We start from the raw sequence: 12,924 nt of genomic DNA, 5'->3' as shown, positions 1-12,924 counted from the left end.
CCCTGCTCGCTTCGCTCGCCAACCCCTGGCGTTGGGGCATGACAAAGAGTGAGATGTATGAATTAGATATAGAATAGTGTGCAGATGTGGATGATGCATATAGAAAGCCAAAAATACAGTGTTTGGCACAGAGTAATGGTTTATTTGAATATTTCTTTGTACACAACATTAGTAGTAAAGATGGTGTCCTGTCCTTGAATGAGTCTTCCTTGGCATGGAGCATTTATAACTTTAACGTCAGATGAACGTCGAACACGTGAGAAGGCAACATAAAGTTGTCCATGTCCAAAAACGGGTTCAGAGAGGTAGATGCCAACCTTGTTCATGGTTTGTCCTTGTGATTTGTTGATGGTCATGGCAAATGCAGGTTTAATGGGGAACTGTCGGCGTTTCAATGTAAAAGGTAATTCTAGGTCAGAACTCGTAAGGTCAATTCTAGGACTGAGAACAGTATTGTTAGCATGTGATCCTGTAAGAACTGTTGCTTGAATAACATTGTGTGTCATGGTGTTGACGACTAAACGTGTGCCATTGCATAAACCCTGTTTAGTGTTAAGGTTTCTTAATAGCATGATTATTGTTCCGTTTTTAAGGCTAAGATTGTGTTGTGGTAATCCGGCTGGGTTAATAGTGTTCAAATATTCTAAGGGGAAATTCAGATGTTCATTGTCGTCATCAGAGTGAACTTTGTCAGAGCTTAGAAAGAGCCGTGCCTCTCCAGGAAGTAATGAAATGACCTGGTTATTAATGTGATCAACATTAATATTTTTTGGACATAATATAGTGCGTTGTGTTAAAAGGGGCATTTGGTCTAATGAGACCGCTGTTCCAAATATCTCCGTAAGTAAGTCGTCGCAGATGAAGGGTTGAGGAATTGAAATAATATCTGGGTGAAGTCCATCTGTATTGGTGAGTGCACAATGTTCTAGTTGTAATAACCAATTGTTATATTCGGGATCTGGAAATCGCATGTTTTGTACCAAGTGTATCTTTAGAAAGCAAAGCCAATTGTTCGCGTAACATTTTTTTGTTCCGCGGTTTTAGAAGCGCGCCAAGGTGAATTTTTTTGTTTGATGCGGGTTCGCGTTTGTGGTCCCGTTCCTCGAGCCGTCTAGTTTTGTATCCGTGATCGTGAATTGATGACTTGTTTGATCTTTATCGTTGGGAATATGGATAAGTTATAAGTAGGATCGAACTCCCTGTTAATCTGCGGACTGTTCGTTTCTTCGTATTATCACCAATCAGGTCTCGCGCCTGTATATGTATTGTAGTTCGGTCTCGTGTTGTTTATATGACGTCGTCTCGTATTTTAAGGTGGACTGAATAATACCTGAGCGCATGGCATGTGGAGCAATAGGTAAGCACTGTCTAAAATCTACTCCTAATAAAAGTACCTTTACTCCAAAGGGAATATTATTATTCATCAACGCAATGCCAATTGTCCGTGTCTTTTAAGGTGGACTGAACAATAGCTGAACGCATTGTAAGTGGAGTAATAGTTAAGCACTGTCTAAAATCTCCTCCTAATAAAAGTAATTTTCCCGCAAAGGGAATATTATTATTCATCAACGTTTGTAGAAGTTTATCAATGGTGTTGAGTAAGTGACTGGATGCCATTGTACATTCATCTATAATTAATAGTGTGGCAAGACGGATGTCACGTGCATTGTTACTGTGCATTGTCATAGTGGATACCGATGTTTCTGTGATTGGGACCGGTATTTGGAATAAGGAGTGACATGTGTTTTTGGAGCCGAGACATTTTTTCTTCTGCGGTTTCAGAAGCGCTTTGTAGGTGCCGACGTGATTTGTGCATATTTGCGTTCTTGATTTGTTTCAGGGTGCACTGTTCCAATGCGATGTAATATTTGTCCACATACGCGAAAGCAGTATGTGTTATTGCCTTTTGGTGACCTGATATTTACTCCGGTAGATGAAAAATCAAATGAACTATTGTAGGATGTAATGCAGATGCGCCGCCGTGTATTTTCTTGTTTTATGCGTGTTCGTGTGTTTGGTCCCGTTATCCGAGCCGAATCGTTTTGTACCCGTGAGCGTGTATTCATGACTTGTTTGTACCTCAGCATGCGAAATATGGATAAGTAATAAGGAGGATCGCACTCACTGTTAATATGGAGCCTTTTCTGCAGTTGAACGGTTAATACTGCTTTATTGTAAGGAGATCCAACTATGCTGCCTAGTGTGAAGGTGTTGAGATGACGTATGTTTAATATGGACGGTTCCTTTAGAAATGAGGCTTTGGGTGTCACTTCTTATTGATGTTAGTGTGTTTGTGGATCTGATTCGTCGTTGTTTTGAACGTTTCGTGTGCCATGTCTCGTCTCTAATGGGCCTGGCGTGGCGGTCACGGCTTCTTTTTTTTGTTGCGTTAGGAGATTGTTAAATCCTCCTGTTTGTGTGGGTCCCGTTTCGTGTGCAATGGGATTCGTGCGGCGCTGTGTGGTTTTCCGGCGTCTGTGGAGGGGGGGGGGGGGAGGATTGGTGGGGCGCGAGCATCTTCTTTCTTTTTGTGTGCCAGGGGCTTGTTGAATCTTCCTCTTTGTGTGTGTCCCGTCCGTTGCTTGTAGGGTGGGTGGGGTGGTTTTAGGTTCTTTTTTTTTGTGTGCCAGGGGCTTGTTGAATCGTCCTCTTTGTGTGTGTCCCGTCCGGTGCCTGTAGGGGGAGGGGGTGGCTTTCAGGTGGGTGCGATCGGCTTCTTTTTTTTTGTGTGCTAGTTTCGTGTGCAATGGGTTTCGTGCGGCGCTGTGCGTCGCCTGCGTTTGACTCCTTTTTTCTGTGGTTGCGGGGCCTCATTTCTTTGACTCCTTTTTTCTGTGCTCACTCCTTTTTTCTGTGGTCGCGGCCGCCTCTCGCGGAGCCTCATTTCTTGGGGCGCCTGCGCAGTACGTCTTTTTGTGGCTACGGCCCATGGCCGGATGTCCCTGCGTCCATCCGGTTTAGCATTCTCGGTTAGTAATATGGATCACCACCATTTTGGGTACTTATGGTTGATGGTGTCTTGTGCTCCTGTATCTAAGGGCACTCCTAGAGGTGTACCTTTGGAAGTTGTGCTCTCTGACTAATTACCCTGCTCAGAAATTTCACTTTCCTCTCCAAGTTGATGGATTCCATGACTCTTGTGTCTATCATTCTTTTATTTTACAAATCATTTTCTGAAATATTTTCTGGTTTTGAATTGTGCTAGTATTTGAGTTTATTTTTATCTCAGTTTTTGGCACTGGTTACAGTAGTACTTTCAGTTTTTGACTATATCTTTTCTCCAGGTTACTTTATCAAGTAACTCTGTCCAGGTTTTCCTGTAGAACAAGATATAGGATAAACATTACTCCAAAAACATCACCTAGACAGGAGAAACTAATTTAATGTACTGGTTATATTACTTATTATTGGGATAGAAATAAGAATAAAATAGAGATACGCCTTATAGGTAATGAGCTTGTGATATACAATACTGCCAAGACATTCATTGTCTAACCTTTTTCGCTGCCCAAAATGATTTGAACTCGTCCATTGAGGACAATGGCACCTTTAGACATCACCTGAAAAAGAGATAACAGAGTTTAAGTGAAATTCTTAATACAGTTAAAGGAGATGTTTAACTACATGTTCTAAACAGAAAACAGGTTCCTCCATGCAAGAACAATATGAAGAGGACATTACGGTGCCAACACTTTCAGAAATAAATTACAGGAGGACAGCACTGAGGTTTTCTACCCCTATTTACACAGTGAATATTTTATATGTACCTAAGGAAAGATGAGGAACAAGGACCTCTTTACACCAGAGTATTGATGAAAAGGGGCACAAGCCTTAATGAAGAGAAACTCATACATACTGAGAAAAATAAAAAATAAAAACAGGGATAGAGATCTGTCTCATAATGTCACCAAATTAGGTCTGTAGCTCACTGAACAGTTGCCTTGTGATGGTCAAGTGCAGGAGGTGGTCAGTTGTCAATGCAGAAGCTCCTGGTAGTGTGACATGGGACAAGTTAGGAGAGGCTGGTGAAGGGTTCTGTGTGTGTTTATTTCATTTATTAATTGCTTGCTGTTCTGGTAAATTGGTTTCTTTTTGACTTTGTTCAACAAAACTGTGTACTGAACTTACCAAGGCACATATTTCTCCCCCATGTTCTTCACTCCTCATATGATAAAATTAAACAGATACTAACAGTACAGTTAGTTTTAAAAATAAAAAGGGCATATTTTATGACAATTTTTATAAAGAGCACTTAAAATACTAATTATTTTTGAGGAAGTAAATTATAAATCCAAAATTTGACAGTTTATTGTTGAAATATTTTATTGTTGTTGTGTAACCCGACAATAAAGGCATCCCACATCAGGTCTCCACTTTCTCTTGGACACCCTCAGTTACCATCTATTACCATCTACCAAAAATAACATCATGATGCTGACCAAAAATTAGTAGAAATGGGCTGGGTAGAGTGAAAAATTGTAGAATTAAAATAAGAAAAACATCACAAAACATTACAAAAATACAGCAAAACAGAAAACATAAATCACAGCAAAGTTGATCTATGTAAGCAATAACCAAGTGACTGGTGCCAGTTTTAAATATTATAGTACAGAAAGCTCAGAGAGCCAAAAAGTTGTTGCTTCCATTCAACAATATGGAGGAGCTGTGGTAGACAGACACTAATGAGCTATAGATAGATAGATAGATAGATAGATAGATAGATAGATAGATAGATAGATAGATAGATAGATAGATAGATAGATAGATAGATAGATAGATAGATAGATAGATAGATAGATAGATAGTCTTTTTCTTTGGCATTCAGAAAAGCACAGCAATCCAATTTTTAAATTTATAACACATATAAAATTATTTGTATTTTTAGCTATCGTTACATGTATATTACACTTATACACTTAACTCTCTCTTGTTGTTTTCCAATTAATTTGCATTTTTTTGTGTAGTTTTCTTCCTTAACTTTATTCTAATAATGACAATTAACAATGAGCCGAGCAGACACTCGGAATAAGTGACACTAAATGATGAAAGGCTACAGCTGCCTCAACATCAGACCCACTAAAATGCCCATCCTCTTTAATAAAATCCCCGTGTACGTCCAGGTGTCTGTGTGTGTGTGTCTTCTGGTGAAGTGCGCATGCGCGGGGCATGGTGCGATGCACGATATTACTGTCAGAGAAAGTTACAGGCGTTTTACGGAAATACAAACCAGTATTACTGCGAGAGGAAATTAAAGGTACACAATACAGTGACTCATATTACAGCCACATACAAGCCAGTATTACTGTCAGAGGAGATTAAAGGCATATTACCGACGCGCACGCCTGTATTACTGCCAGAGAAAATTAAAGGTATATTACGGACGTACAAGCCAGCGGACGTACAAGACAGTATTACTGTCACAGAAAATTAAAGCCACACAATACACGGCGGCAGCCCATGAAGAACGGTCAGCTCAGCAAGTAAACATCAACAAAAAAAAGGCAGAAAGAAAGAAAAATACGACCAACAAAAAGAATGAGGTCAAAGTCCCTTGCCATTTAATATAGACTGTTCCTACTAATGTTTCTGCACTACTGTTCTAGTGCCCATTATTGTAACGGGCTAAATGACTAGTTAGTAAATAATAGGTTAAATAAGCAGAACACCTGGATAATCAGAATGAAAATCATTATGATGAAAATCTTAAAAACAATTTTAAAAACCCACATAATTATATAGTGTATATAACTTCTTAGTTTGGTAACTTCTTCTATTACCCCAAAACCTTGAAACAGCTTTCTTTATAAGGCCAGGAGTCCAATATAAAACTGAAGCTGGTTGGAACCAAACCTTGCAGCCCAGGACTGTGTCTGAGAACCACTGCAGTAGGCAGGTTATATTACTTTACATGCAAAATGACTACTGCTATGATTTATTCACAGGAAGTTCAAACTGTTATATTAACAGCCTGGAGTGCTAATAAAATGCAAAGTATGACCACTTAACTTCGGTCCTCAAGTCTCTACATGGGCTTCCTGTTACATTTTGTGTTGATTACAAGATCCCCCTTATGATCTATAGATGAATTAATTACTTCTGTCTCTATTAGAAAATAGTGTATATAATCATATACATATTGCAAAGACAAAATGAGAATCACTTCTTGAATTTAATAAATAAGATAACACTAGGAGGCGATGTGTTTGGGTATAGTGCCCCGGAAGCTATAAAATGATCCACCTGCTAGCTTAGTTTATCCTTATTAACACTAACATTAAAAAATATATCTCCACTAATACTGGGATGCTCAAAGGAATAAATATTAATGGTTACTGACACAGGACAATCAATTACATTTCCTTGGATTTTGTTTAGTTTCTGGGACTCTACTAAAGTTATTGCTCTAGACCAGTGGTTTTCAACCAGGGTGCCACGGTACCCTGAGGTGCCACAACAATAGTCTGGAGTGTTGCAGAAGCACTTCTTAGTTAATGAAGCCAGCACTTTTTTTTTCTATATGAATGCTACTGGCACACAAGTCTGAGTTTGGGAGCATGCTCTAAGATTAGAAAGATAATATATATGTTATTAGAGCATGTTGGGAGCTCAAGGTAGTGGGTCAGCAGTGATGTGGGTATTAGTTTGGGCATTACTTTGGAAAACATACAGTTTCACTTTAGAAAAACTCAGCACAATTAATTTTATCAACTATGGAATACATTTATCTTGTATCAGGTGGAAGTTATATGTATTTTATTTTTGTTTTTGTTAATTTTGAACAATTATTTCTCATGTGTTTTTAATTTCTTTTGGTTTTATTGTGATGTTATATTTATTTCCTGTCTCTTTAATTGTACTGATGTTCCATGTTCTTTGTGGGTGGATCCTTAAAAGGCGGGACATCACCACTCCTGGGTCCGTCCTCAGGCTATTTAAATTAAATGTTAAATTAAGTGGAAATTATTTGTTGTTTAAGGAGTTTGTAAGTATTGTATTTTCTTTCTTGGATTTCCTGGATTTTTATTTTTTATCAGCTCTGTTTAGGAACTCTGGTATTTGAATTTTATTTTTAAACTTTGCTTTTGTTTTCTTTTAGGTGACTCATTTGTGCATCTTTTTGCTCTACTAAGCTTTTTCCTGTATTGTGCTGTCTTTGTGAAATAAATCTTATTTTTATAAGGATTCTTTGCTTGTCCTATTTATGCAATCAGAGGGTTGATGATTACTCATTTCCTTGTGGGGGACTTTTGTTGTAGAGTTTGGAAGTGTTACAGTTGTTTTGTCTGCTGCTCATTTTTGGGCCTGCTTCATCTCAAGTCAGCATGTTGCCTTGGTGCCTGGCTGAAGTTGAGGTTGCCTCCCCTGGGCAAACCAGGTACATTTTTAGTTTGCTTCCTATCTTATTTTGGAGGCCTCGCTCCTAATTTGCTCTGGAAGAAACTCCATTCATAACAAAATGTGTTTTAGTTACAATCTGGATATGTGGCTTACAAGCAGGATGGACCCCAACCTCACTTCAAGCAATCAGCAAGGTTAATGTGCTACTTCTATATGTGTCAGTGACATTACACAGCTCCCTCTCCATTTGTTGGAATTTATACAGGTTAGGCTCCATGGGTGGTTAGTTTAGTAAAATGATTTGTATTTTTAGTGAAGAAAGAAAACAGTGATATCAAAAAAAATATTACTGTCTCCATTGTGAAGTGCTTGCTAGGAAAGCACTCAGCAATGAGTTGAAAAATGTAGTAGATACAGCATAAAATGATTACAAATATAAAAATTAGACTAGGTGTACCACAAAATAAAAGAAAGGACTTATGGGTGCCATCATTGAAAGGTTGAAAAACACAGCTCTAAGCAGTCACTACCTATACAGGTAGCCAATCAGTTTTAAAGCTAGCCTCTGACATCATAAAAGCAGGAAGTATAGGCTCCAGGACACATCATTACACATAATGGTCTAAAAATTCTGCTTACTATAGAAATATAAATATTGACAGATTATAATTTTTCCAAGCCGTGTGGATTTTGCACACGTTCTTTTGGAAATATAACTCACAAAGTAAGGGCCATAAAGGGAATATTTAATGTTTTTGTACTCTCCCAACTTTATGATGTCAAGGACTAACCTCAAAGCTGATTGGTTGAACATAAATTTCTGTCCTGGAACAAACTGAGAGGAACAGATTCATCAAAATTGTCTAAGGTTGTTATCTTATACTACACCTTTGGACTTCAGCAAGAGGCATATACAATAGCAGAATGCTTGGATCTGGGAGGATGGCCATTGAGCCGAGGTCAGCACAGCTTTGACTTTGCTCCAGACCAGCATAGGCCCACCCAGAAGTGTATCTTCTTCAGGAATAAGCTTAACTGGAATTTTTGTTTTCCTGTCCTTTATTGTCATATGACCATATCTTCTGTTAGTTAAGTCTTCATCTTAAATGACTTTGATCCAATTGTCTACTGGATTATCTAGCCAAATATGTGTGCTTGTTCATCCAAATAACAAATAAAATGTGTACGATTAATGTACTATACTGTTGCTGTATAACCATATTAGGTTGTTAAACCTTTGTAAACGCTGTGCCAGCACTCTGTGAAGCTCACAGTATTAGAATAAACAAAAGTGAATTGAAGACATCCCACTCAAAGCGGATTTATAGTCATGAGGGACAGCTCAGGGAAAATGCACCCCTTTCACATTACATAGTAGTGTTTTTTTCATTTTTAACCTCATTGACAAATCTTTCTTGTGAACCTAGGCATCCATAATACTCAGGGACAAGTATTTTGTTCTGTAGTTGGCATAGAGAAAAACAAAAAGACCTTAGTCTTCCAGTTTTAAGATTAGTGCAATCTTGATTAGTGGAATGTTCAACAGGAAAACTGTAAACAAAAGATGGTGAAATGAAGCGTAATTGTAAACTTGTTGATAAATGCTTAGGGGGTCTCAGCAAAAAAAAAAATTAGAATGAACCAAAGTACCAAAGCCAAAACATTAGTCAAAACTTGTCACAGACGTGCAAGTAGGAGGCAGCTGAAGGTAATACCACATCCGACCAGGGGGTGGCGGGGTGCACTAATTGTCTTTCTCAGTTCCCTGCAGACCGTTCCCGAGAAATCCTGCCAGGTTCCAGCTCCCTCAATGACGTCACTTCCGGGCACCTCGATGACGACACTTCTGGATCCGGCCCCCTTTGATGATGACACTTTTGGGTCCGGTTCCCTCGATGACGTCACTTCCTATATGGGCCTTTAAAGCTGCCATCTTACCACCAAAAAATCAGTTCTGTTTTGGACTCAGTATTGCAAACATCGCTGTCAACTTAAAAAAAACATTTTGCAGCCAGGGATATTATAAGGGTGGCTGCCCCAAACCTTTTTATGATGTCTTGTTTTTTGTTTTTATCACACTGTCTAAATGGATTTTTGTTCTAAGTAGAACTAAGTTTGATTTGAGAGTCCAAAATCTTGGGCTCCAGTGTTAGTGCACCACGATCTTAAACACAGTTCAAGTGATGATGCTATGCAATTCAACTTCTGGTTATTTTGTGATGGCAAAAGAGCACCATTGCCAAGAACAAAATGGCTGTCATCATGAAAAAATACCCCAAATGGTGGTACAAAAATTCAGACATGAGCGTCAGTAGGCTTTGTGCCCTAGGAGCCAAGTTACCCGAACTATTTTATAACCCTAATTTCATAATTATTCACCGCTCTGATGCTGATCTTTTTGATCATAAAATAGGTCATTACAATAGCCATTGATAAGAAGAATTCATAGTTAATTGCAGAATTATGGTTTTTGAGGGTTCATCTAGAGAGCATCTTTCTCTTGCTCGATTTAGCTGAAAAACTAATCAGCACATCGTCATCTCATAAAAGGCTTCAGGTTTGAGTTTGGTATTTTTCTGTCCAGCTGTTTTAGCTATGAACTGTACTCAAGAAACTGTGACACACAGACAGACACACACACACCCATCATTGAAATATTGTTGTTTTCACTATTGGGGACCCTTTAATGTCGAGATCCGTTGAAAACAGGAGACTGAAATTTTTGACAAATCTGTAGCTTTTGCCCCTCCCCTATAGACGACAGGGTGTGGTGGGGGAGGGCACAAATGACAAATATTAATAGCAAGTCTAAATTAGACAAATAAATACAAAAAGAGTTCACAAATAGAATTTGGGTTTCCAAAACTCCTAAAATCATAAAAAGGAATTTCTACTGATTTGCAGGAGCTTACAGTTTAATACATTTTCAGTTATGAAAATCTATGTAGACTCACCAAATAGTAGAAGAACATAAACTCTGTCCCCTCTTCAAACAATGCCCTCTTGACTGTGTAGCTGGTCATGACCTGTGCCTCTGTGCCACACTCCAGCACCTCATCTGTGCCATGGATCATTACAAAACTTGAACTCTTTGAGTAAAACGGAATCATTTTATGTTCATCATATGTCTGATAGTACCCTCCATGAAGTTCATAATAGTTAACTGGAAAATAAGCCTGTGAAAAGATGGAAAATGTGATATCAAAGTGTACACAGTTACCATGGATGTGAGGAAAGAAGACAGAAACCATCATTTTGGAGAAGAAATCAAACATAAATGCTACATTTTGTCTTTGGACTAGTGTAATTCAGGGTATAATAGTTTGTGGTGTGTAACAAAAATTCAAAATCCACTTTCTGGTTCAAAGGAGCTGCCCTCATTCTCACATCTGAGGGTAAAATATATAAAAGTTGTGTGAGGAGTAATATATTGTGTGGGACTGAGACAGGGCGGATGAAAATGGAACATGAAATGATCCTGGAAATAACATAGACAAGAATGTTTAGATGAATATGCGTAATGTCATGGACTGAGAGACAGATGAATGCCAAGTTAAGAGCTAGACTTGGTGTGGAGTTGATGGGTGTGATCCTGAGGAGAAGCAGACTAAGGTGGTTTGGGCATGCGGAGTGAAAGAAATGAGATGATTACTGTAAGTAAAGAGATGCTTCAAGATGGAGGTGGAGGGAATTTGGCCAGAAGGGAGGCCAAAGACTACATTCTTGGTGATCATGTCAGATTTTGCAATTTGCAAACCTGGATAAACCTTTTGAGTAGTGCTGGTGATGATATCACCTATTTCTGATTACCCAGAATACAAAATTAAAGTACATGGTGAACAACAGTGAGCAGAATAAATTTTAAACTTTGTGGTGTTGGAAGATTTACATTATGCTGTACCCCGTTAGTTCAATTCAGGGTCATCATGGCCAGATTCTTTCTTGGTAGCATTAGGAGCTACACATGAGTCATCAGTAGATGGGGTGCCAGTTCAGTGAAGGACACACTCAAAAACATAACCACAGTTAAAGACACAGTGTACCTAAAATAGCACTGAACATTCGTTTGTGAAAAGCAGCCAAATACTGTATTCAACTCATAAATCAATGGACAATTAATCAACATTCAAAATAATAAGAAATTTTAAATTAAACAGCATAAACCCTCTGAAAAAATTCATACTGTATGTAGTAGTATTAAAAGAACAACATTATAATACATGATGCTCTTACTTTTCAGTCTTTGGCCTAGCTACTTAAATTTGGGAAAAAAAGCCATATAGCAAATGAGAGGAACAACATTATTACAAACATCATATACACCAACAACAAGTGTGTTCCGCTGAGGTAAGGGGGAAGTCTCACTGAAGAAGCATTTTCACTAAGAAGAACCTCTGGGCCCTCTAGGATTCTCTTGGATATGTGCCAGCATGGAGTATTTGTTTTCCTCTTCTCTGTGGACATTAAGTTTTAGGTGTAAGCTGGGTTTTTGTAATTATTTAAGTTTGTTATTTTCTTTTACTTTTGTTTGTAACTGATTTTTTAACGATTTATACAAAAAATCTGCTGTTCACTTGTGGTCTCCAAGTTAATTTCTGGAAACTTCCAAGGCAAAGTTGTTATTAGGACTTTCAGATCGAATGCCACTATTTGAATGTAATTTGAATATAACTTATAAAAGGTCTCATTCAAAGGAAAAACCTGATTGTAAAATAGCAGCACTTTACTGTACTTTACTTCACACTAATTTCAACATCATATTACTCCAAACATGCTTTCCTATACTGCTATATTTTGCAGATCTGGTTGTGCAAATTACTTCTACCATCAGCCTTTTTGTAATTTTGAATGGTTAGCTTGTATCAACATAAAATGGACAGTCTTCTGCTTATTACAGAGTCCCCCTCACAACACATTTGAAACAGATGTGTCTACCCTACTGCTTTACTTAGGAGTGAAGAAGAGAATGCTCTCTTATTTTAAATACTGTCATTTTTTAAACATTGACTCATGTTCATAGCTCTCAACTGATGTTTCGCACTACAAACTTATCAAATCAGGTTCGTACATTCTATTTATCTTCCACAAGCTTTTAAAACTTAGTATACATACACATCTTTGATTTTTTTTTTCATTTTGGCATGTATTGTTTGTTAATTTAGCAGTTTCCTTATAAACACCCAAACTCATTTCTTACAGGGTTTTAAAATAAAACCACCGGCTAAATAAATAATTATAATGAGGAAATATGAACAGTTCATCACAATGCTTCATTTAGTTCATTCTGTCACTTCATTTGTGAAACTAACTTACAGTGCCTGATTTTGAGAGATGGACTGTGACATTATGTCTTTTGTGCTCAAGGACCAAAATGCAGCATAGCTGATTGGGTTGGGGTTTTAAAATAATGATTGTCTATGTGTTTAAGCAAACATGAGTGATTTTGCCAGAGTTTCTTATATGCATTACAGCCAGTACAAAGTGTCCCTGGTTCTGTCTTTCTCTGATCATGTCACTTTTTATGCACAGAGTATCCCGATTTTGTGGAGGGGTGTGCTTTCAAGTGTCACTGTCATTTGAAGACTG

General features: G+C 38.0%; 1 protein-coding gene across 1 annotated transcript in view; it reads right to left on the bottom strand.

Moving 5' to 3' along the window:
• Positions 1-12,924, bottom strand: part of LOC114669502 (alpha-2-macroglobulin-like protein 1) — a 100,276-nt gene that overhangs the window by 56,364 nt on the left and 30,988 nt on the right. Inside the window, exons 11-12 of the mRNA XM_051922566.1 lie at positions 10,293-10,514; positions 3,497-3,560 (exon numbers count right to left, since the gene is read on the bottom strand). Coding sequence (XP_051778526.1) covers positions 3,497-3,560; positions 10,293-10,514 — 286 coding nt within the window. The remainder of the gene's footprint in view (positions 1-3,496; positions 3,561-10,292; positions 10,515-12,924) is intronic.

Source organism: Erpetoichthys calabaricus, chromosome 2, assembly GCF_900747795.2.
Source record: "Erpetoichthys calabaricus chromosome 2, fErpCal1.3, whole genome shotgun sequence".
Classification (NCBI taxonomy): Eukaryota; Metazoa; Chordata; class Cladistia; order Polypteriformes; family Polypteridae; genus Erpetoichthys; species Erpetoichthys calabaricus.
This window is presented reverse-complemented; position numbering and strand designations above follow the sequence as displayed.